This window comes from Monodelphis domestica, chromosome 4 (assembly GCF_027887165.1).
Source record: "Monodelphis domestica isolate mMonDom1 chromosome 4, mMonDom1.pri, whole genome shotgun sequence".
Taxonomy (NCBI): domain Eukaryota; kingdom Metazoa; phylum Chordata; class Mammalia; order Didelphimorphia; family Didelphidae; genus Monodelphis; species Monodelphis domestica.
In genome coordinates, this window is record NC_077230.1 from 168,106,835 (window position 1) to 168,134,193 (window position 27,359).

Sequence of the window (27,359 nt, forward strand, 5' to 3'; positions counted from 1 at the left end):
TTCACAAATCTTATTCTCTGAACTCATAACATTTATAATACAAATAGCTAACATATATGATATAATAAACAACAATGTATCACTGTTTTATACTAATCTGAACTTTTCGCCATTGTTTGAATGTGTGAGCCTTGTCTCCCCAACTAGATTACATAGACTTTCATCCTTGAAGTCAGGGTCCATGTTTCCAAAACCATGATACTTAATGTAGCATATTGTTGTTGTTCGGTCTTTTCAATCACATCTGAACCTTTGTGGCCCTAGTTGGGGTTTTCTTGGCAAAGATGCTGGAGAGTAGTTTGACATTAGCAAACAGGGTGAAGTGACTTGCCCAGAGTCACCAGCTAGTAAATTGTCTGAGGCCAGATTGGAACTCATGAAGATGAGTCTTTTTGACTTGAGATCTGGCACTTTATCCACTGCATCACCTTGCTTCCCTAGGGTAACATAAGTGCTCACTAAACACTTAATGACTGATTTTCACCTTTTTTTGCTTCTCTTTGGGATTTTAATCATGGACTGACATTTCTTTGCCAACTTCTTTCTCATTGGACTAGCTTTCCCATGTGTCTTTCATTTCTCTCTCTTAACTCTGTGTTTCACATCCTGTACAACTCATCCTTTAGAATCCCCCTAATTTTCCCTTCCCTTCCCTTCCAAATTATCTCTTGCTTATCTGTAATTATGTTTTCAGTAACTCCAAGCTTCCTCATCTTTTCTTACAGATGTTTTAACTCTTTTATTTCTCTAGACCTCCCTCCTCAAATCAGGTTGTTTTTTTCTTCCCATCAGTTTTCCTTATGGGTTTCCCAGCTTTCTTTATTCCAAGAATCTTCCCATCATTTTTACCATCTTGGGTTTTCTATGAAAACTCCTTGCCCATAACTTTCATTAGGTCCTATCAAGTTTCATTTTTCAAATATCATATTCTTAACTTCCTGAACACATTCCAACATGAATTTTAAAATGTGAGGTAGATTCTGCTGAAACTGGATTATCACAGTAGTTCTGACTTTACTTTTGCTGCTTTCTCTGACCAATTTCCCTAAAAAATAATGCTTACTCTTTGTCAGAGTTGCAGGAACACTGGGTAAACATCATTCCATTATACTTAAAAATCAGTTTATGATTCATAAAAATATATCCAGGAAAGCATGCTATTTTTCCTCCCAACAAAAAGATTAAAATAATAGTGCATTTAAATTTTTTTAAGTATATAACCTCTCAACTCCATTTAGCAAACACATGTATGTGTAACCTACTGTAACACATGTATGTAAACCTACTGTTTATAAGGAACTGGGGATAAAAGATAAAAAATAATTGTTTCTGTGCTCAAGGAACTTAGAATCTAGTGGATTTGGGGTTTGAAATGCACACACAAATAGGAGAATGGTCAAATAATGAGAAATATAAGAGTCAGGAAAAATACTATGAGAAATGTTAAGGAGGAATAACTTTTCCATGGAGTAGGTATGAGAGGAGAAGAGGTAGAAAAAGGCTTTAGGAAAGAGGTAGCTTCCAAATTGAGTTTTTAAGGAAGAGGAAGACTTCATTAGAACATCAAATATTAATTTTTCCCAGTTCTCAGATCTTTCCTCATTGTCCCAACCCTATATCATTTTCATTCCCTCCCTTCTGTTCCTTTGCTCATGTGTGAAACCCCTGCTAGGATGTCCTCCCCTCTCCCTTTAACCCAACCAAATTCTAGTGATCTTTCAAGGGCTCACTCCAATCAATGTTAAGTTTTCTCTAAAATATTCCCAGACCTCATTGTCTTTCCTTCACAGCTACTTGCAGAATTTGTAACGTCTACCATAAAATTTAGCATTTGTATATTTTTCTGTCTTATTTATGTTTTTTCATATTTTGGTCTCCTTTTCTAACCAAGGTAATAGAGTGATAGAGAGGGGAGGAAATTTATCAGGCTCAAGAAAACTGCAAGTTAGTGTGGCTTTGCTCATGCCTTGTTGAGTGACCCTGGACAAATTAGTTAATCTCTCTGGGATTCAGTTCCTTCAAGTGAAAATGAGATTACACTAGATGCTATCTAGGGCAAATTCTACTTCTAACTGTTACTGAGCTTAGATGGTAAGATCCTTGAGGACAGGAAATGCATTTTATAATTCTTCCTATCTGCCATAATTCTGAGCATATAGTAGGCACAAATATTTGTGGACTCCTTGACTGTTAAAATTCTAGTTTGTCTATGAAACTTCATTTTGGTGTGCTAAGTATCAGACGGTGAGCTCAGTTACATATTTTACACCCCAATGATCCATAGTGAAAAATATATCCATGTGAAATAAAAATAAAAATAAAACAAAATTTTTTTTAATTCTTACCTTATGTCTTAGAATAAATGTGACTTATTGGTTCCAAAGCAGAAGAATGATAAGGACCAGACATCGGTTCTCTGCCTACTGAGCCACCTAGATTCTCCTAAAACAAAAGTATTGCCCAAATAAGTAAATGAATTTAGGGGTTAACATTTTTGCTTATAATTACCCCAGCTATGATATTTTTAAAAGTCCAACATAAAAGGCAGCTAGGTGGGTCAATTGATTGAGAGCTAGGCCTGGAGAGGGAGGTCTTGAATTCAAATCTGTTCTCAGACACTTCCTAGCTGTGGAACCCTGGACAAGTCACTTAACCCCCCCTTGCCTAGCCTTTATGGCTCTTCTAACTTGGAACCAATACATAATATTAATTATAAGATGGAAAGTCAGGGTTTTAAAAGTCCAACATTATATCTCATATTCAACCTGCAACTCTTCATTTCTAATTTTTTTAATTTTGGGATATTTTACTATGGCAATTCAGAATAGTGGAGGAGAAAAAGTCCTGGGCTAGAATTCAAGATAGTGAAGACTCAAGAGGTGGTGTGATATATTGGAAAAAATGCTGGATTTGGAGGCACGAGACTCAGATCCAAGTTTAGCTCTGGCACTTTCTAGCTTCGTGACCATAAGCATGTCATTAAGCCTTTTTTTAGTCCCAGTTTTCTCATCTGAAAATGAAGATTAATAATAATAACTGGCATCGACATAGAACTTTAAGTTTGAAAAGGAAAAATCATGATTGAAATAAAATGGAAAATTTTTAAACAAACATTTTTTGCCTTTCCTTAACTACCCCCTTGTTCTTATTATTTCTACCCTACATTTGGTACTGACAATAATAAAACTGGGTAAATTAAATTTTGATCATTAATTTTTTCCCTCTATATATGATCTTACTTTTGTATTTATATCCCCAGTGCCTAGCAAAGTACCTGACCTGGAGTAGGTAGTTAATAAATGATTGCTGACTGATTTATCTTCACAGCAACCTTGTGAGGCAGATGCCACAGTTATTGTTATCCCTATTTTATAGATGAGTAAACCAAGGTGAGAAAGATTAAATGATTTGCTCAGCATCCTGATAGTTGTGTTGGGGATAGAATTCAAATTCTTATCTTTCTGACTTTAAGGGAAAGTCCTATCTAAGACCATTGCACTGGTCTCCTTTCAGGGTTGTTGAGGAAAGTGTGCTATAAATGTGGTATTATTAGCATGTTTTCTCTTCTTCCATTTCCATTTCTCTTCCTATATTCCTGCCTCCTCTTTCTCCCTCTGCAGAAAATTCCTGTCAGCCTTGAGATTCTTTGATCTATTGTGACAAATGGTTCCTTGCTGGGTTTTCTGCCTCTGCTAGAGTCTCCCAGCGATTAAAGATCACGTGGCTTATTCGGCTTCATGTACTTGACCTTTTCACATGATTGGCAGGTCTAAATGGCTACGGCAACACAGTAATTATGCACTAGCTGGGCTATGTTCACTTCATGAGGGAAAAAAAATCCTACCACAATGACACAGTTCTGCTGGATAGTGGAAAACATGTCCCCCTCCCTGCAGCAACTAAATAAAGGAAAATAGTCTTTTGTTGTTGTTGTTAGTCACAATGATTCTCCCCTTCCCACCTTAGGTTTAGTGCATTCTTTGGGCATTCTGTAAACACTCGATGTACCATCACCATGCCCACCTTAGGAATTGTTTACTCTATGGTTAGCCTCTTACATAATTAAAATGTTTTGAAGCTGCTGATTTTGCTCAGCAACACACTTCCACCCACATAGTTGAACAATGAAATCCAAGCTTTTCCAGCAAAGGTTATGGCCACAAAAGCAATACTGCCTTTTTAATGACACCTTGGTTTTGCATTTCAGGGGAAGTGTAATAGTCCAAATGAACATGTGTCTTCACCAAGTACAAAGAGTGCCCAACTTGGTTTTCTATGGATTTTTTAATCCCTTTGGCTCCAAAATAAGAAACATGGCAGGAGTTTCTGCTACTAGACTGGAGGTTCTGGAAAATCAAGTTTTTATATGGCATATAAGAACCCACCAATCAATCAACAAGCATTCTAAAAATCCTTGTTGGGTGTCAGGTATTGTGAATAAGAAAGAAAGCATAACAGTCCCTTCCTCAAAGAGCTTTCGTCATTTGGGGCCAGACAAGAAATAGATAAAGTAGGACACCAAATGGAACAAGATTTGTGACTTCTTTGATATAGGGAGCTCTGAGACAAGGAAACTTCTCCATCAATACAGATCAAAATCTGCTCTACAACTTTTCAACTTAGGGTCTTGCGTAGAGCACTGAGAACTTAAATGGTTTGTCCAAGCTCGCAAGTTTAATGATTTGCCCAAGGTCACACAGATAATAAAGATCAGAGGCAGGATCTGAACCCATTTGTCCAACTCTATATATGTTATACCCAATGTCTATATTAAAATATTATATCAACTTAAAATTAAGATACCCTGTATGTAACTTTTTTATTTGTTCACACACTTTTTTCTCCTTTTCTATTTATTCCTTTGCTCACCTCACATAATTGCTAGACATTTGCATGCTAGTTTCAAAATATGTCTTATCCATTTCCTCTTCTCTAGTCCCACAGCCATCACCCTAATTTCAGCCCTCTTTACCTCTTTCTTTCCCGGACTATGTTAGTAATATCCAAATTGGTGTTCCTACCTTCAGCCTTTCCCAACTCCAATCCATCTTTCACACAGGATCTCTAACATCAAATTTAAACTCTTCTGTTCATCACTTAAAAGCCTGGCCCTAGTCTGGCTTGACACTCAGTGTATGTTCTGCTCCTTCACACTCACTATGATCATTTTTATTTTGGGGTCTCCATTACCTAGCACAGTGTCTGGCACATGAACTTGTTGGTTGATTCATTCATGTCCTTCTCTTTCCTATCCTTTCTTCCTTTTCTTTTTCCTCCTTCTTTACCCTTTTACCCATTTATCTTCCTTCCATCTTCCTTCTGATTTCTCTATCTTCTCCTGTGTTTCCTAGCATGTGTTCTCTAACACTTCCACTCCTGCTCCTAAAAGAGGATCCTGTCTAACTTTGAACTTTCTCCCCAAAATCATGGAAAATGAATTTGAATAGAGACTCCTTCCCCTTCTCCTCTCCCCTGATTAGAGAAGGCATCATTTGACAAAAAGATATCTATATGTGTATATATATTTATATTACATGTGTGACCTCTTACAGCTTTTTTGATCTTCAGTTTTCTTATTTGTAATATAAGAGAGGGAAATTAGACTAGATGACTTCTGAGGTCCCTTTCATCTTTAAAGCTAAAGATCCTGTGAACCGATAATATCCTTAGGGCCAGACAGTGGTGAGTGGCAACCCTGGTCATAGACACTAAATCTAGCAATTGAAGAGATTACCATGGACTAATCAATAAATCTTCTTAAAATGCCTACTGTGTGCCAGACACTATGCCAACCTCTGGATGTACAAAAAAAAAAGGCAAAAGTCAATCCCTGCCCTAACGAGGCTTACAACAGTATGTAAAAATATACAATAAAGTTATATACAGGATAAATCAGAAACAATTAAGGTGCTGTGATTAAGAGGGTGGGAAAGACTTCTTGTAGAAGGTAGGGTTCTAGTTGAGACTTTAGTTGCTAGTCTGACAGTAGGAGTTATAGGGTGTTTTTATATGAACCTTCTCTGATCCAAGTAAAAGAAATTCTCCTTCTTATGATGATGCTCCCTCCTATAACCTCTACCTTACCCTACCCCCTAATATTTTCTGGCTCCCTCATAGATACATCTGAGGCATTATCCATAAGCTCTATTATTACTCTGACTTGAAAAAAAGAATGAATGATTTTTCTCAATTCACTTCCCCAAGATTTTCCCTACTTTTGATGAATCTGGTGTTCTTTGTATACATAACTGGTCTGGAAATATTTAAAAGATTCAGTCCTCACTTTTCAGTTAAATGGTGGTTCAAAAGGAAAAAGCCTAAATGGCATATTTATAGTATCACACCTGCAATGAGATTTAGAAATCACAAATTTTTTACGCGTAAGTTACAAATTGAGTGATTTTATTGTGAGGATTTTAACTTTATTTTTTCTTCTCTTTTTAGGATTTTATATTTTTCATGTGTGATTTATGTTTTACTTAGTAAGTCACTAATAAATTATTAGAGCTTTCTACCAGACATATTACTGACTTCTGAGGTCCTTTTCATCATCATCATCATTAAGTATTATTTGTATGCTACTGCAGTTTTCTGTGTTCCCAACAATCTCAGAATTTTACCTGTGCATTTATTTTTTTAACACAGGTCATCGTACACTATTCATTGGAGTTCATGTTCCCCTGGGAGGAAGAAAGAGTCACCGACGTCACAGGCATCGTGGACATAAACACAGAAAGAGAGATAGAGAAAGAGATTCAGGATTAGAGGATGGACGGGAGTCTCCTTCTTTTGGTAAGACTCTCTCCCTCTCCCCAACCATGCGATTCAAAATAATCAAATTCTTTAAAGGTTTATAGAATTCATCATGTTCTTTTGTGTTCTCTGTGTACTTCCTTAAGCATTAAGGATTGCTTCTGAGTTTGTAATAAGAAAAACAAATGATGCCTTTACATGTAAAACAGGCTTAAAAGATGGTGAGACCAAAAGAGAGTTGGGGCAGGAAGTCTCAATCTTTATTATTGCTATCTTGGCAATTTTATCTTATGAAAGGGAAAATTGTTTATGTTTTAGATAGGTAAATGAAAACTTGAACACTAGCACTATCTCTATGTTATTCACACAAATAGAAACGATTAGCTTAATTTGTTAATTCAAGGAGATAAGGTATTTCCTGATATTTTGCTTAGACTATTGTAGCTACCCAGAGTATACTTATTAACTTGGTCAAATAGGAAATTCAAAATGTATTTATACATTAGTTTTTGAGAACCTATAGAATAATGGCTAACAGGTAGAAGACTCCAAAGGCTATTTTTTCTTAGGCTACTATGGACATTTAACACGCTTTTGTTGATTCACTGTGTAGTTAAAACTTTTCAAGGTAACATGAAAGAAATAAAAAATGCATGACATGATCCCTTGCCCAATATGTTTAAAATCTTATTAGGAAGTGGCAGCTAGATAGGTGCAGTGGATAGAGATATAGGCCTAGAGATGGGAAGTCCTGGATTCAAATTTGGTCTCAGGCATTTGTTAGGTCTATGACCCTAAGCAAGTCACTTAACCCTAATTGTCTAGCTCTTTCTACTCGTCTTCCTTGGAATTGATACTTTATGTCAATTCTAGGATAGACCGTAAGGGTTTTTTTTTTTTAATTTTATTAGGGAAACAAGAAATTTACTTCTTCTGAAGGTATTTGAGTCAAAGAAAACAAATCATGAAGCACTATTCTGATCAGTCAAGTGCCCCCAGAAAGAACTAGAGGGTAGTCAATGAAGGAGAAACATTCTTTTCATTTAAAATTTTGTTTCAAATCTGACTTTTGCTTCTCTGTAAAGGGATATCAGGAAAGAAAAGGTCATTGGTCAAGTTGTAAAGAAGGGCTTTTGTATGGTCAGGCAAATACTAAATCACATCTATGGTCTCCTCCAGTTCTAAATCTATAATCCTTAATAATTCCTTGTAACTAAAAAAAGATTATTGTTTCTTGTTAAATTGCATTTTTAGTGAAATTATGTTAAGATTATTCTGAGTTAAGACCTATAAAACCTAGAAGATATTGTCAAGGTATAAGGATTAAATTTCTAATTATTTAGTACTAAAGAACATATATTAATAGAACTTAATAAAATTAGTATAAATAGGTCATGATAAGCAACACTTCAGTTCATTCAGGAATGATATTAATATTTGCTATCAAGGTTTATCCCTACCTTTTGAAAATTGTTTATGATGTCAGTATTCAGCCAACATCCCTCCATACGATGAACTAAGAGTGGACCATTAAAAATAATATTTGACCATGTCATTTTCTTAATTTAAATGTGTTTGTTACATTAAAATACCCAGCAAAGTCCTTCCCCTTCTCCTCTCCCCTGATTAGAGAAGGCATCATTTGACAAAAAGATATATGTATATTGAAAACTATGTCTTACTTATTTCTATTTATAAGTTCTTTCTCTGGAGGTGGATGCATACAAATCATTCTTCAAACAATATTTCTGTTGCTAAATATAATGCTTCCTTGGTTCTGCTCATTTTACTCTTCATAATTTCAAATAGGTCTTTCCATATTTTTCCAAAATTAACCTGCTCATCATTTCTTATGGTTCAATAGTATTCCATCACAATCTACAATGTGTTTAGCCCAGTTGTCGTGTGGACATTCCTTCCATTTCTAGTTCTTTGTCACTCCACAGAGAGCTACTATAAATATTTTAAAGCATATAGGACTTTTTCCTTTTTTTTCTTTTTTATCTTAAACAATAAACAAAAGTCAAACTTGTTAACTGGTATCAGTCAGATAAATATCTAAATCTATCAAATATAGTTGAAGTAATAATAAATGGAACTACCCATGAAGGAAATAAGCTGCTTCTTGAGGAGAATATACTTCAGTTAATTTATACATTCTGATAGAAAATCTATGGTCACTTATTGAACATATGGTCAATTAATACATACACATTGAACATAGAGGGGATATATCCATGACTAAAGGATTGGATCAGATGATCTCAGCGACTTTATAATTTTCTGGTAATTTCTGATTCTTTTACTAGATGAACCCTGACATCCCTTCCAACTCTAAAATTCTGTAGTTAAGGGACAGGTGAGTAGTAGAGTAGATAGAGCACCAGGCCTGAATATAGATGGACCTCGGTTCGAATATGGTCTCAGACAGTTCCTTGGATGCATGACCCTGAGCAAGTAATTTAACACAGTTGTCTACCCTTGCCACTTTTCTGTCTTCGAATTGATAGTAGGATAGAAGGTGAGGGTTTAAAAAAATAAAATTCTAAACTCATATAACTTGTTTGGTATCTCATAGAGAATTAATGATTGATCAAGGCTAGGACCTGGTTTCTTTGATTATTGTATCTTACCAACATTCACTTTCAAGTTGAGCTAAATTTAAAGACAACAGGGTTTTTATTCAATGACATAATGGCATTTCTTAAAGCAACAGTGTGGAAATAATTGCTAAGCACTATTTGAAAAAAGTTCGTATTTAAAGTAAGAATTAAGGAAATTAGTGTATAGGTATAATTTAGTATAGAATTAAGGAAATTAGTGTATAGGTATAATTTAGTATTTTTATGATTAGGGCAAAGATTTGCAACTGAAAGGACCTTGGAATTCACTATCTTTACTATCCCCTAATCACTACAATTCTTTTTCTAAATGCAATCCCACAGAAATGTCATCATCATCATAATCATGTTCATCCTTTGCATTTATATAACACTTATTATGTGCTGGGTACTGGAATATGTGCTTACAAATATTTTCTCATTGGATCCTCACAACTCTGGGAGGTAGGTGCTATAATAATCCCAATATTACAGTCCTAAAGCTAACAGAATAAAGTGACTTGCCCAAGGTCACATAGCAAGGAAGTGTCTCAGACTGGAATTTGAATTCAAGTTTTCCAGTCCCCAGACCCAACAATTAAACCACTTTAGCACTGGAACTATTTTTTACTAGAACATTCTTTAGCAATTCCCCTGATTTCTTTAAAGTTAGAGTAGACAGTCTTGCACAGACTGCATATATGGCTTTGGGGCTTTAATCCACCTCAATATTAAAAGTCCTTCAAGTTCTTTGTAGCTCCAATTAAAATTGGTTCAGTTTAAGCTATCATTTCTCTGACATTCTTTACTCCACTGTCTGCTACTGAAATAATTCCCTATACATTTTAACTCCTTTCTCTTTCAGGATTCTATCAGTGCCCTACATCCCTATTCCTCTAGGACTTTTATTCCAAATTCGAACTACCTCCTGTTTCATACAGCTTCAGTTCATATGTCTCTACTAGCTCCTTATCTTCCTAGATTTCTCTTAAATTTAAAACAAACAAAAAGCCTTTCCACTGATCCCTCTACCTAATCCAGGTATCATTTTACCTCTGTCTTGTCTCTCATTCCTATTCTTAAAAATTTTTCCTAAATCCAGTTCTGTCATTTTGTCATCATGTTGTTCATCAGTGTCCATGTGAGTAACCAGTGCTAAAAAAAGTCCACAGAATCTATCAGAATTGAGAGAGTAACTAATAATTACAGCTATAATCAGATCCATGCTAGTACTATGGGAATAGAAATGATGAGCCTATTTCCAGTTTCCTATCACTTAAGAATGATACCAATGATCAGGCATCAAATAGATCTAATATCTCAGATTCTACTTGTGATCTTTGGTTCTTTCCCATTGAAATAGATCTAATATCTCAGATACTACTTGTGATCTTTGGTTCTTTCCCATTGTTCCTTCTCAATTCCCTTTGATATTTCCTCTATCTAATGTTGTTCTAAAAGTTCTCTTTTTAAATCTCTTTTCTCTCTCCATTTCTCCACTCTTACCTTTGGAAATTTCACCATCAAGTGTAGGTTAAGAACGTTTTGAGAAAAGAAAACTACCAGAGAAACTGAAAGCAGAGTAGAAATTAGAAATTCTAGTAAACTGGAAACCAAAAATAGATAGGTTTATTTAAAAACTATTAATGAATTTTAAAAAGAGACAGAAAGAATACCAGTGACAAGAAGAACAAATGGAATTTCAGAGAGAGAGAAGTTAAATGGAAAATTGAGTAAAATAAATCAGAGAATGATAATCAATTTAGAAATAGCAGTGTGTGAGATAATAATGGATATAGTATAGCTAATTCTTGAAAAAAGAAATTTGAGAATATTAAACAATAAGGTAAATAAAATCAAAAGCACTATAACCTTTGAACTGTTAGAATGCCAATGAAACCAAAAAAAACCCTGTGGTTTACTTTTAGTGATGGCACTTTATGCAGCCTGTATAATGGAAGAGTATAGAATGGCACGTCACCATCTAGTAAAAGGAATATTTTTAGTTCCTTAGGAAAATGCAAATGCCAGTGTAATTTTAGGTTCTGTGATAGTCATTACAAGACCCTTAATTTTAGACTGAATTTTAAATTAACCACATGGACATTTTGACTTGCTTGCTGGAGAACAAAATAACTCTAAGCCCTAGTATTTCTAACAGTGAAATGTACCAGTGATTAGAACCAACAGGGGAAATGAAATTGTAAATATGCAAGGAAAGTTAAGTTGATTCTGTACACACCAACACACACATACGCATACTGTGAAAATGCAGGAAATTTTGTGCAGAATTTAATATTGAATGAGAGCTTTATCCTGAAGATATAGAAAAGCTGATTGAGAAAACTGTAATGATGAATTCTCTTAATTATGACAAGAACATCTCTGTCAGAAGTGCCCCAGAAATATCTGACTGATAAGGAGGCATTTAATTCTCTGAAACAGTTATTATGGTACTCATTTGTGAAAACACAGATTCTTATAATCCCTGAGGATTGCTGACATGACAAGTATCATCCTTAGTTCCAGTTTATGTTCTTTTAAATTCAGTTATCTCTCTGTCTTACTTATCTTATTATTTCTGGGATGTAATGGAATTGAAGTATTAATTTAAAACAACAAAATGCTTTGATTTCCTTTGAGGAAAGACATAAAATGAAATGTGTCAGTATGAAGCAATTTCCTTTTTTGATATAATCTTTGGAGTCTTAAATAAGATCCAAAAGTAAGTCACTCTACATGTTTGGGGAGGAAAAACATCATTCTTTTAAAATCTTCCATTGCCCATCAGCCTTTGGGTGAACATTAGTGCATTTTATACATAATCCAAAATGCCCCCAAAACCTGAAAGTCCATTTTTAAAAAATACCACTCCTGCCATGGTGCCTGACAGTAACAAGTGTTTCTTGACTTTGTGATTATCCAAGTCATTCTCAAAACAAAACAAAACCTTAGAAAATCAATATAATAAAGAGTGAAGTAGGAAAACTCCACTCTCCTTCTAACGGGTTTAAACTATGACTTGCATAAGGATGAACCTCAGTTGGTTTTAATGGAGCTTCATTATCATTAGTATGCAACACTAATCCATCAGTCAATTGAAGCTAATTTGATAAACTGGTATTTAAAATCTTGGCCACACAAAGAGCCAAAATTGAAGCAGCAACAATATCTTGGGATTAAACAGTACTGCTTCTCAGTGGACACATCCTCTGAAATTACAAAAGCTACATGCAAATTGTACAATACATATACTTGTCTGTATTTGTTAAATTTATTTATCTGAATAACATCAATTGAAGAATTTAGCAAGAAATTTGATTATTTTTCTCTGATAGCTAATGATATTTTCATTCATGCTTTTCCTTAGTTTAATGATTATTGGTTATTCAAAAAATACATTTCTAATTTACTTCCAATCTTTAGCTCATCTGCATTTACTATGTTTACAGAGAATATATTACATTAGAGTCAAAAGTATTCAATATGTTTGAAAAAATCTACTAGAACTCCACTTAACATTTTTTGTGTGAAAAATTCATCTAAATCCATATGACCCCAAAATAACTTTCTTTTTAAAAAATCCTTATCAAACTTTTCTTGTCTTCAAAAGCAATTTGCAGAGTTGCACAGAAGGAGGTATGAGTTGTTGGGGGTTTTTTAGTATGTTGCTTCCTACAAATTTATGCAATTAACCTAAATTTCTCACTGATGATCTTCTGGAATAAAATCTATTCCAGACTACAGAATAAAGTTGATTATGAGTGAGGCACTGTGGAGTTTTTTGAGAATGATTGGATTTGTACTATATCAACATGTTCATTTTCAAATTATTTTTCATGCCTTTTGTATTTATATGACCTGCACTTCAAACATATTCCTCTCAGAGAATCTTATAACAAAGAAGGAAAAGGTGAGAGGAAAATTCAGCAAAACTTGCCAGCTCATCAACTGGGTTCAGCATTTTTGTTAAACCTTTATTTTCTAACTTATGAGGGGAAAGCGCCAGGCAATTGGAGTTAAATGACTGTACAGGGTCACACAGCTAGAATGCATCTGAGACCAGAGTTTAACCCAGGTTTTCCCAACTCCAGGTCGGCTGCTCTATCCACTGTACCACCTAGCTGCCCTTGGGTCAAATATTAAAAGTAGTTCTATATTCATTATTTCCCATCATCTGTAAACTAAAGGGAAGAATCTCAAGATGCCAGGAAACAATTATTAAAATTTGTATTGACACATGATCTGGAAAACATTTTTCCAGATTATATATTGATACAACTTTTAATATTCATTTTTTGACATTTTGCAAACCATGTTCTCTCTCTCCTGCCTCACCTCCTCCCCAGGAGGCAGTTAACATGTTATAGGTTTTATACATATTAAATTATCATATAATACATGTTGATCATGTTATAAAACAAGACACATATTGCTAACACCAGAGAAAAATTTATGGAAGAAACAAAGAATAGTATGTTTCAGTCTGCATTGGACTCGGTTCCTTCTATGGCTCTGGGTATCCTTTTCCATCATGAGTGCTTTGAGTGCTTCTGGATCCTTGACTTCTTGATAATAGTTAAGTCATTCACAGCTGATCATTGTAAATTATTGTTCTGTGTTTTACAAAAAAAAGACAGGTGGGAAATGCATTCTCACATCTCTTCTGTGGGACAAAATCGGTCATTTCACAATATTCAGTTTTGTTTGTTTTGTTGTCATTTATGTTTTCATGGTTGTAGTAATTAGATGTATCTTTTCCAATTTCTGCTTATGACACATAGCACAAATTCATGCTTCTCAGAGTTCATCTTATTCACCAATTTTTACGAGAATATTTCTTTTTATTCACTTACCACTGCTTGTCCTAATCGATAAGCATCTGATTTGTTTTTAGTTCTTTGCTTGAGTTTTGGGATTTTGTTTTTTTGTATCAACAAATTTTGCTGCTTTTGTTGACTTGTCAGTGGTAGTTATCACGTTGTTCTTTTGGCCCTTTCCTCATTTCATATCACTTGATACAAGTTGTCCCAAGTTTCTTTGAATTCTTCTTTGCCATCTTTAGTAGTAGAATAATATTCCATTACATTTATAGATCATGAATTGTTTTGCCATTGCCCAGTTACTTGTTGTGTCTTTTATGTCCAGCTTATTGTTACCAAAGATAATGATCCTAGGAATATTTTGAGTTGTATTCTTCTGTTCTTTCAGTAACTTTCATGGGATATAAACCCAATAATCAGATCTTGGGGTCAAAGGACATAAATAATTTAGTCACTTTTCTTTCATAATTCAAAATCAATTCCCAAAATGATTGTGCCAGTTCACAGCCTCAGCAGCAGTGGTTTAGCATTCCTGTCTTCCCACAGTCCTTCTAGCAATGTTTTCTCCTTCTTGTTGATGGGCATGAAGTAATAGAACTTCAGATTTATTTTCATTTCTATTTCATTTATTATTGTTATTTCAAAATTTTTGGAGGGTTATTCATAGTTGTGTTTCTTCTTTGAAAAACTACATATATTTTTTGATCATTTGTTTTATGGGAAATGGTTCTTGATTTTACATATGTACATCATTCTTTATAAATTTAGATGTCAGACTCCTTCAGATATATTTAATGCAAGTGTTTTTTTCTAATTCATGAATTTTTTTCCAATTCTAAGTTCATTTTATTCATCTAAAATATATTTTTTCATCAAGATTATCTATTTCATCTTTTATTCTCATAGCACTTTGAAATCTTCCCATTATATAACATTAATAGAGTTAGGGACTGGACCTATGATTTCACTGACATAGAAAACCCTCATGAGGACATTCTCTCTATGAATGCAGGTCAATGATTTCTCTGCAACTTTTAGTCTTGGGAAGCTGCGTGGGGGCATTAAGAGGTTCAGTGATTTTCCTAGAATAACATGCACATACATATACACAGATACACACAGGGAGAGAGGAAGGGAACAAGGTTTTAATAAGTGAGTCAGAAATTGTGCTAAATTCTTTTAAAATGTTTCATTTAATCCTCACAACCACATTGGGAGGTCGGTGCTGCAACTATCCCCATTTTACAGTTGTATAAACTGAGGCAGGTGAATATTAAATGACTTGCCTAGGATGACACAGCTAGTAAATGTCTGAAGCTGGATTTGAACTAAGGTCTTCCTTACTCCAGGCTGAGCACTCACTCCATTGCCTTTCTTGGCTGCCTAGCTTTAACTTCAGCTTTCTATCCACAGCATAGCATTGCCTGCATGACACTAACAGTCTTAAAATGCCACATATTAATCATAATTTTCCTACTTATTACAGGGCACTTAATTGGAGAATTCATGTCTTATTTAAGTTCATATTCCTCCCAGTGCCTAGCAGAGTGCTTCTTCTCCAAAAAATTAAAAGCCCTTAAAGGACAGAGCCATATCTTGTTAGGACCCCTCAGTGTTTGTGCTGGGTCAGCACAGCCTTCTAGAACCCAGAATAACCTTGACACCATACTGAGACCCAATAGGAGGAGGAAAGAGCTTCACATTATTGGAAGAGGTAGCCAATAAATGTTTAAATTGAATTTAATTAAACGTTTGGTGGAATAAGGTTAATATAAAAACATGACATGCTCCTGGTGGCAACAGCATCTGTCATTCCTGTGCATACTTTCTTTAACTCCTTAGTTTCCAAAATTAGATAAATATCTTGTTTTCAGTAGCCAAGGGATCCATGGAGGCCTTTAAATTTTTTTTGTCCTCTTCTCTGTGCCCTGGCAAATATGAATACAGAGCTGTTCCAGTTATGAATTGCAATGAACATGGCAACAGATCCTTCCATATGATATATCATATTCTTGGCTGTTAAATTGATAGTTTGGGGGATTTTACAGTATTAGGCTATTCTATGTTTTCACTGACTGTCATACAAAGAGGTAAAGTAGTCACCATAGAGAAAATATTTATCCTACCCTAAAGAATGCTTTCTGAATTAGATAAGACTGTAATTTTGTGAAATGTATGCCATGCTATTTTAAGGTTCCCAGATTTGTCTAAAATGTAGGCCCAGAACAAAGCATTTGAACAATTACAGCAGGGAAGAGAGAATTTGACTCTCTCTCACTCTCTCTCTCTCTCTCTCTCTCTCTCTCTCTCTCTCTCTCTCTCTCACTCTCTCTCTCTCTCTCTGTCTGTCCGTCTGTCTGTTTCTCTCTCTCACTCTCACTCTCTCTCTCTCTCCCCCCATCCCTTCCTCTCTCTTCTTCCTCTCTATCTCTCTCTTTTCTCTCCTTTCTGTCTCTGACTGTCTCTGACTGTGTCTCTGTCTCTCTCCAACTCTCCTCTCTCTCCAACTCTCTCTCTCTCTCTCTCTCTCTCTCTCTCTCTCTCTCTCTCTCTCTCTCTCTCTCTCTCTCTCTCTCTCTCTCTCCCCTTCCCTCTCTCTCTGTCTCTCTTCTCTCTCTCCTCTCTGTCTGTCTCTGTCTCTCTGTCTCTGTCTGTCTCTCTCGTACTCTCCTTCACTCTCTCCTCTCCCTATTTCTGTCTGTCTCTCTCTCCTCTCTGTCTGTCTCTGTCTCTCTGTCTCTGACTTTCTGTCTCTCTCTTACTCTCCCTCTCTTTCTCCTCTCCCTCTCTATCTCTGTCTCCCTTCTCTCCTTTCTCTCTCTGTCTCTGACTGTCTGTCTCTGTCTCTCTCCTACTCTCTCTCTCCTCCCCTCATCTCTCTCTCTCTTCTCTCTCTCCTCTCTGTCTCTGTCTCTCTGTCTCTGACTGTCTGTCTTTGTCTCTCTTTCCTACTCTCCGTCTCTCTCTCCTCTCCCTCTCTATCTCTGTCTCTCTTCTCTCTCTCCTACTCTGTCTGTCTGTCTGTCTGTCTGTCTTTCTTATCTACCCCTCTCCCTTCCCCTCTTTCTCATTCTGAGAGATTTTAAAAGCCTGTGGGTCATGCAAGGCCTGTTGTGGACATAATCCAATGCATGTAGAATCATTTTACTTTAAAGAATGAATGGTAAGATTCAGAGGGAACAATAGGCAATTTTCTAGTTTGAAGAATATGCCTCTTATCCTTGATAGTAGATCAGATTTCTTTAACAGGAAATAAGTTTTTCCAATATCTCCTTGTCATTGTGTCTTAGATTAAAAAGTCCTAGATGAAAACTTGATACCCCACCCTGGAGCTTAAAAAAGCATCTTGTTCTTGCTATGAAAGTCCTTATGTTTATTTTGTCGACTAGACTTTTAGAGTGTTCTAAGTGCTTTGTAAGCTGAAATACTAATAGAGAAATCCCCAAAGCAATGGTTTATGCTTACTGAACTGGAGCTTTTTTGACTTAAATGTAAGGAACAACAATGGGAATAACTAGCACTTGTATAATGTTTGAAGATTTGAGAAGCACTTTCTATATTATCTCAACTGATCCTTACAAAAATCCTGTAAGGGACCTGAATTTTTATCCTCATTTTGCAGATAATAAAAACTGAGTCTCGAAAGAGTTAAGTGACTTGACTAAGATCATATAACTAGTAAGGACTTGAGGTAGGATTTGAACTCAGATCTTCTTAAATCCAAGTATAACACCCTCTTCACTGCAACCCTAGCTGCCTTCAGCAATAGAACTCTGAAACTGATAAATGGAATCTATAAATCCTTGAGTACTTCTAAGTATGAAAAACATGTTTGTACAAAATAAGGGCAATTTAATTGGAAGGAGAATGGTTAGGAGATGTTTCAAAGATATGCTGAAATATATATATTTTAAAGATAAAACTGAGTTATGGATTCTGCCAAGTTACCCCAAGTTGATCTAACAAAAAAGATAAAGCCTGTGACTACCTGTCCATCAGTCATTCCTAATAAGTTCCTTGAAAGTCAGGACCAAGATTCATGATTGTCTGCTTGGACTTCCTCCCCTCCTCCCAGCACACACCCCAGTGTCTAGCTCAATCATAATTTGATGAAATGAAGCAACCTGTGCAATCTTAGTGACTTCTCTTTGTTTTACCTAGTCCCATAATTCCCATTGTTGACTCTTCACAGAAAGTTCTGACTTATGTCAGAATAGCCTCTAGGCAGAGGGGTGGTTGGGATGGTGTTGGGTGAGATTACTGAACTGGATAATTAATCTAGCCCAAGGTTAACCCTAGTTGCCCTTGATGCTATTGGACCCAAGTAAGCAATAGAACTAAATAATAAAACATTTAATTGGGACAAAATGAATAGTAAGAAAATTAGAACACTATCAGTCAAGTCCCAGTTGAATACAATGCCTTTGCATGATCTTCCAGCTTATTTTGGGAAATCACTTCTTACAAGACTCATGGCTCCAGTAGTGCAAAGACCCTCTATGGCCAGGGAATATATGAATGAATCTCCTTTTCTCTACCTTCATAGTCATTATGCTAGCACAAATCTTCTTTACTTCTTGTGTTGACCATTACAGTAGTCTTCTATTGGCCTCTGCTTCCAGTCTTCAATCCATCTGCTACATAATTGCTAAAATTATCTTCCTAAGAAAATAGTTGTGTTATGATGGATAGAGTGCCAAGCCTGAAGGAAGAAGGAAGCAGTAGGAAGATTTGTCTTCCTCAGTTCAAATCTGGCCTCAGGCACTTAACTCTGGGCAAGTCACTTTATCCTGTTTGCCTCAGTTTCCTCATCTGTAAAATGAGCTGGAGAAGGAAATGGCAAACTAATCCAGTACTTTGTCAAGAAAACCCCAAGTGGGGTCATAAAGTCAGACATAAGTGGAATGACTGAACAATAACGAAATAAATCTTCCTGAAGTTAAAATCTATACCTTTCCCTTCCTGCTCAAGAATTTTCCATGACTTTTTGCAACTAGAGTAAAATACAATTTTCTCAACTTGACATTTAAAGCCCTTTATAGTTATGCAACCCTTCATACATTTCATTTTCCCCAACCTTCTTATACGTTATTCCCCCTTTACATACTCCATTTAATAATAGTATTGGCCTCACAAATGACAATCCACCTCCCACTTCCTTTCTCTTCTTATATCTGATTCAAGTTTTAGCTCAAGTAACACCTTCTACTTGAGGCTTTTCCCAGGATCCATGTCCAGTTGCCAGTGCCATCGTCATCTAAGATTACCTTGGTTCTGCTTTCTAATCCTGTTTCTTCATCTGTAAAAGAAACAAATTGGATTAGAAAATTTCTAATACATTTTACAATTAAAAATAAATCATATGATCCGGCAATCATGCTTTTCCATCATAATTTGTATCTATAATTAAACTAATAAAAATTAAAGAAAATAACCAAGGCCTAAAGAAAGATATACTAGAAAAAGAGACATGAAGATTATTAGTGAATATTAAGAGAACAAAATGTCAAAGCATTTAAATGTTAAACTGAAGGTAATAGAGGAAAAATAGAAAGATTTGTCAAGATTTCTACAGTAAACTAACTTTCTCCATCAATACAGCAGTCATTGCATTTGAACGTTAGAGACACTAAAGTTCCCAGTTCCCATTGTGCTCATGAGGCAGTGGGAAAAGCATATAAACTGGAGATCAGGAGGAACAAAAATAGGAAAGACAGCTAGAATAAACAAAGCATTAACAGAGGAAGCTCAAGTCTGAAGGCAATATTTTGCATGTATTAAGGAATCAAATCTCATGATATCTGAAAGGGGAGAAAATATTCGATGATTAGGGGTGGGGATCATAGAAGTTATCATCACCAAAGCAAGGTGATAGAAAAAGTATCAATAAATCCATATGCTTTCTTTCCTCTCTCAGCAAGATAGTCACAAGAACTACTTGTGTCACTGATAGAAACAACATGAGAAGGTAACAGAAATAATTTTGCAACATCATAGCAGTCATCAAATTGAGTAGCAGGTACACTGAGAAGATCCTTCTGTGTTTTGTTGACAATAAAGACATTTGTTTTACAGAGCAAGATGGATCTTAAAGCCATTTTTGGTGATGATATATCATTGAAAATCATGGACTATCAAAGTCTCCTGAGAAACAAAATTATGAACAATGGTGTATGACATTTAGTAAGCATAGATAGGTGACACCATATTTCCTTGACAAGTTATATAGAAAAAAAACCTTTGAAACATATCAAAGAAATAAGACTGGAAAGAAAGATGAGCTGGTCATAGAGCAACCAAGAAGAACCATCTTTATGCTGTCTTGGTGATGTTAGAAGACATTAGAGAAAAACCTCTATATTCTCAGATGAACACTATATGGATGTTTTATGGCAAGATATGGACAAAAAAGGCACACAGTATGAAAAGACATAGAGAAATTATTTGTACCAGGAATTTTAAAAGTAATTATATGAAAATAATTATAAAAATAATAAAATTTTTCATTTAATTGGTTTTTCAAAAACTCATTTGTCAGCTTTATGTAAACATTTGAAATCCTTGCTTCCTATTTTAAAGTTCTGAATCAAGCCCTTACTTCTTCACGCTCATTCATTCTCTACTTTCTCCATATTTAATCAATTGCAAGTTTTGTTGATTTTAACCCTTTAACATCTCTCTTATCTTCATCTTCCTCTCCATTCACACCCCATCCTCCACAGTTCAGTCCTGTATTTCCTTTTGTTTAAACCAGTAATTGGTCTCTCTAGATATACTTTCTCCCCTCCAATTTGTGTGCCAATAAATTCATATTCCTGAAGCTCACATCTGAACATCTTTCTTCCCTGTTCAAAAAGTTTTGTGACTACTTAATGCATCTAAGATATAATACAAATTCCTCTCTTTGACATGTGAAGCCTTCACAATATGGTTCCATTTTATTGTTTGGCTAGCTATTTTTTGCCATCCCCATCCCCTCCCAACCCCACATTCCCATTCCTTGTCATGGTCTCTGCTCTTCAGCCTATCTGGTTTACTTGTCATCTCTTTACATACTGTTCTATTTCCCCACCCTATACCTTTGCATAGAATGTGGCATGATCTCCTTCTTCACCTACTCATCTTCATACCTCCTGCAGCCTCTCCCTACCCTATTCTAGGTGTAGGTGATATGAATAAAAAGTAAGAAGGAGACTACATCCAACTAAGAGACAGAATAGATTCATTCACATATAAGTAAATAGAGCATATGACATTGATAAATGTGCTGCAGTTATAAGGTGCACCAGCATCTAGGGCCATGATGGCAAACCTATGGCACGCATGTCAGCACTGACATGTGTAGCCATTTTCAATGACATGTGGTCACATGAGAGCTCAATGCACCTTGAGGCCCAGGAGCTACATGTGCCTCAGCCATGGCCATGGCCATGTCCCAGGCCATGTTGGGAGGGGTGCTGCCACACATGCTGGCCAGAAAGGGGGGTGAGCAGCCAGGGTAGTGTGCCAAGTGGCTGGGGAGGGCTGGGGCAGAAGACTGGGTGGAGTTCCAGTCCACCTGCAATGGAGTAGTGCCTGGAACCAATTACCAGATACTTTTAACACCCTGAAAAATATAGCAATGGCTTTACTCACAATTTTTCCCTCTACGTACTTTTGTGAGACTTTATTTTCAGTGTTAAATAATATCAAAACCAACCAAAGAAACAGATTGATAGATGAAGTTAGTAGCACTTCCTTGGGCTTGAAGTGTACAAAATACCCACCTTCAATTGAAGATTTAGCCAATGGATTTCAGCAATAAAAAAGTCACTAATAGGCAGGTTAGTTAAAGAATTCCCCCTCCCCCTCACTTAACTTAGTTCACAGTACCTAATACAAGTTAAATAATATCAAGCCCAACAAAAGAAACCAACTGACAGATGAACAAAGAAGTCACTTAGCAGGTAAGTTAAATAATTAGTTTGGGGTTCATTAAATACAGTTATATCTTACAATTATACATTTTTATATTTAAACTATAAATGTCATGAAATTATGATTTTTTCTCTAAATGACACATCACTTGAGTTATGCTTGGTTTTTTGGCAAATTTTGACACACCAAGCTCAAAAGGTTGCCCATCACTGATATAGGGCAACTAGGAAAAAAACTTGAAGGATATAGTACTTGAGTTGCATCTTCTGCCTTCTGATATTTTCATCCTGATTCTGCTGTTTACCTCACTTTTTCCCTAATATTCTTTATGACTTTGACTTGTTCTCTCATGTTGTTATGACCCCAAGTGGTTTTGAGTTTCATCTTTTCAATTAGGCTCCTTTAGGGCAATGATCCTCTCTTGTACTTCCATCTCCATCACAGTCAAATACATATCAGGTACCCATCCCAGAAATGATAAAAGGATATATTTTTGAAACTTCTCCATTTTGTTTATTAGAATTGAAGGTCAGACTCATCTTATTTAAAATGATCCTGATTACTTTGTTTCAAATATGTAATTTAACCAAGACTCTACTGGTTAGCAGAGCAGCCAAGAAGCCACGGAGAAAAATTATGTTCTATGATATAAAAAGCTGATTTTATCCCTCCTCCGCTCTGTTCAATATACTAGAACAATTGTCCTATTTTCAAGGGCTTTACTTACTCAGACTGTGTGACCCTTAGCAAGTCACTTAACCCTGCTTAACTCATCTGTAAAATGAACAGAAGAAAATAGCAAAGTATTCCTGTGACTTTGCCAAGAAAACCCCAAATGGGGTCATGAAGAGTCAGACAGGACTGAAAACAACTAAACAAAGATACTATCATAAGCAGTTTTCCCTCTACAATATCCAGACTTTGTTTTTCATATTGAAATATATCATGTTTGAAAATAGTTTTGTTCTAGTATTCTTATCAAATAAACATAACACATTCATGTTTTAAATCTAGAAGAGCTTCTTATTAAAATATATACATTTATATATAGGTACACACACAGGAAAATACATTTTGTTTGTGTTGTGCCTTTTTGTTCTCCAAGTGAACTTATAGCCTAAGAAAAAAACAAGGCAGTTTTCTGAAGATACCCAAGAGATGTGATTTTGCCCTCCTTCCATAATGCTTCTGCTCTCGTTTCATTAATTTGAACATTTTCACTTCCTTCTTCAATAGAGTTAAACAAAAAACTACTTCTGGAACAATGACAGTCACAGGAATATTAATGAAGAAATCTGTTCTTTTGTCTTCTAATGACTTTAGCACAGTACCCAATTTATATTCAATTCAACAGAATAAGACATCTTTTCTATTGACCTTTTTTCTCTGAAACCCTATTTATTCTCCTCAAGCAAGAAGAACTATGTAAACAGCTATTTTATCAACTGTAAAAAATAAAAATGACTTTGTAACCTTCCATCAAGTCCATTTGTCTCCCTCAGTCAAAGAAAGTAATGAACAAATGCATATATTTCCATATAATGGATATCCACACAGGAAATATCAATCTTTCAATGAAGTTTCAACTTTTCTTCACTCTCATTTAGAATATTTGAAATATTTATTTAAAATAAAAACTAATAAATATTACAATTTAAATTTTTAAAGATAACTATAAAAATGAATCTACTTCTTGATTAATGGAGATTCATTAGCTCTCTTAAAACTTAAGAGGACAATTTGTAAAACTTCTCAGAGAACATGCTGATGCCCTGGAGGCCTATGAGAATTAATATACCTCCCGAAGTTCTTAATTTACACCTAGTTTGCCTACCTGGCAGGATCTGTCCCATATTATACAAAAAAAGATAAATACTTCATCATTATTTGCTCTTTTCCCAGATCTTTTTCCTGGAACATGTGAAAAGAATTTCTGCCCCATTAAAACACCATCCTATGAGTTCTATGTTTCTTTCTCTGTACATATTCTGTATTTTTCCCACTTCCTGTCACTCTGCCTTTAGTTGTCTGAGGTTCTAAATCAAAACACCTCTCAATTTATATCACTGTAATAAATAAACAATTATATTAGTTATATTACATTATGTTTTATTATTATATTGTTTATTTATTGCATTATAGTTATATATGTAACTATTATAATTACAAAATATTCCTTGATTGCAAAAACCAGTCAGATTTGGGTTTTAGAACTTTAGTAAGATTTTCTTGTATTTTTAGGGGCAGAGCAGAACTCACTTTTCCCTTTTCAACATTGTGTAACTGGTAATGATTTTAAAAAACCTACTTTTTGATAACCCTAGCTCATATTTCTTAGAAATCATATGGAGTACTTTATCAAGGGGCACTAAATAAGGTGTCCCAAAAGTCTGTTTAGTTTTAAGCTATTAAAACAAAGTTATTAAAGCTTGAAACTATCCCAAGACTTGGAATATCTTGTATATCTGTTTTCTTAACATGAAAAATTAGTAAATTTTGAACATCCTTAACACCACCCCCAATTAACATTAAGAAGAAAAATTTCTTGTAATGGCAGAGGAAATTGTTGGGGATGAGGGGGAGAATGGAGGGCTCTCTATGAAATATTTGGATGTTACTACATGATCACTTGTTTTCAGTTACAAATAGAGTTGAGGACTCTACGTTGTTAGAGGGGAGGAGCATTCTGAACATATGATAAGTAAAAAATTATTAATGAATTATTAAAGTAACAATTATTTTATCATATTTGGTTTTATTATTTAATTATATGATAATTAAATTAATAATAATCTGCTTATTGACCAGAACAATGGATAGAGACAGAGACAGACATCTTATACTCTTTCTTTATCTGTCTTGAAAAGCATCATGTGTCATGGATTTAGTAATACTTGTTAAGAGATGGAATGGCTGGTACAGGGACTAGATACTAACTGATGGCCTCAGAGTCACTAGAATATCCCAGAATGGGAACTTGTTGCATAACACCCCTAGGAGAGGACAAAGGAAATGATTACTTTTCATTTTCTTTTTATTTCTTTCTTTCAAATCCTGATTTGTTTCTAAATTATTTTTAACCCATGCCTTCCATCTTAATATCAATACTGTGTATTGTTTAGAAGGCAGAAGAGAGGTAAGGGTAAGGCAATGGAATTTAAATGACTTGCCCAGGGTCACACAGCTAGGAAGTTTTTCTGGTCAGATTTTAAACATTATAAAAAAATTCTTTTTTGAGTTCCAAATTCTCTTTCTCCCTCTACTTCCTCCTCCATCCATTGAAAAGACAGACATGTAAAATCATGCAAAACATATGTCAATATTAGTCATATTGCAAAAAAGGCAAGAAAATAAATTAAAAACATAATACTACAATTTGTACTAGCAATTGATCAGTTCTCTGGGGATGGATAGCATTTTTTAACATGAGTCCTTCCCAATTATCCTGGATTGATCAGAGTAGCTGTCTTTCACAGTTGATTGTTGTTATAATACTGCTGTTACAATGTGCAGCTCTTTCCTGGTTTTTCTCACTTTGATAGATCCTCCTAGGTTTTTTTTAAACCAGACCCTTTGTTATTTCTTATGGCACAATAGTATGCCATTATAATCATATACCACAACTTGTTCAACAGTTCCCCAGTTGATGAGAATCTCTCAATTTTCAATTCTTTGCTGCCACAAAAAATACTATAAATATTTTCTACATATAAGTCCTTTTCTTACTATCTTTTTGGGATATATAACTAGTAGGTTATTTATTTGAGGAGTCAAAAGGTATTCATAGCTTTATAGTCCTATGTTCATAGTTCCAAATTATTCTCTAGAGTGGCTGGATCAGTATCTTAGTATGTCCTTCCTATCTTTCCATATTCCTTCTAGCATTTATCATTATTCATAAGCATATGATGGTACTTCAGAATTGTTTTAAATTTCATTTATATCTTGGAAAGTGATGTAGAGTATTTTTCATATGACTATAAAGAGCTTTATTTCTTCTTTTGAAAATTACCTTTTCATATCCTTTGACTATTTATCAATTGGGCAATGGTTCTTATTTTTATAAAGTTGGCTCAGTCCCCTATATATTTGAGAAACGAAATGTTGTTCAGAAAAACTTATACATTTTTTCTAGTTTCCCATTTTTTTTCTAATTTGGGCTGCATTGGTTTTGTTAGTGTAAAAACTTAATTTCATGTAATCAAAATTACCCATTATATTTCCTATGATTCATGCTATCTTTTGTTTGGTCTTAAAGTTTTCCCCTATTTATAAATGACAGGCAAAATTTTCTGTGCTCCCCTAATTTGACCATGAAACCACCCTTTTATGTCTAGATCATCTACTCATCTTGACCTTATCAGACCCTGTGAGATGTGGACCTGTTCCTAATTTCTGCTAAACTACTGTCTAGTACTTTTCATAATTATTCATTTATTCATAATTAAGCTAAAAATTACATCCATATTACATCCATTTCACTTTACTTGCCTTTCTTTATAATATATTGTTAGGTCTTGAAGAAAATGTCCTATGTCAGGAATAAATATTTTCACTGATTTTGCCAAAAGAGTAAAAATGTGTTTTTAATTCATTTTAAAGGTTGAATTACCATTCTTGACTATTATTCTTTTTTTCCATAGAAGAACAACAGTATAATGTAGGACTAACCTTGGAATTAGGAAAATCTGTGTTCAGGACTTGATTCTGACATTTATCAACCAGCTGGATGACCCTGGGCAAGTCACAACTTCATGGAGCTTCCAGGCAATTCTCTTAAGACATTCCCTTACAGATACCTTTAAAAATACTTGTTTAATTGCTTCAAAATACCTTTGATTTCCTCAATGTAAATATCCTCCACCACTGCAGACTGAAATAACTTCATACCTTCATGAGTTTCTGTGACCAAATAATTTGTCCTTTAGCATCCAACTTTTTAGGGATGAAGCTTTCCTGGATAATCAGGGTAGAGTGCATTCACTACACTTGGCACCTCTGCAGTTTAATTGGACCTACCAATTCTTCCACTCTTAGATATAGTCTTCAAGAACCCAAGGTTACCACCACACTAATATGAAACATTGGAGTAGGACTTTAGTGTAGGTACTCTTAAGTAAACAATGCAGACCTGGAACTCAGGGGGAGAAAACTTGCATGCATAGGTATAGGTAGTTTTGATAATCATCTATAAAGAACTGAGAGTGTCATAAGAAAAAAGAAGAGGGCCAAGAATGGATTATTATGGCAATGTACTGTGGGCATT

The 27,359-nt window shown here is 35.0% G+C and overlaps 1 protein-coding gene across 8 annotated transcripts in view; it reads left to right on the forward strand.

Moving 5' to 3' along the window:
* The window catches only part of SLC4A10 (solute carrier family 4 member 10), a 400,582-nt gene that overhangs the window by 184,110 nt on the left and 189,113 nt on the right, over positions 1-27,359 (forward strand). For all 8 annotated transcript variants that reach the window (XM_007494264.3, XM_056793951.1, XM_056793952.1 and 5 more), the window contains exon 3: positions 6,646-6,792. In XM_007494264.3, coding sequence (XP_007494326.1) covers positions 6,646-6,792 — 147 coding nt within the window. The remainder of the gene's footprint in view (positions 1-6,645; positions 6,793-27,359) is intronic.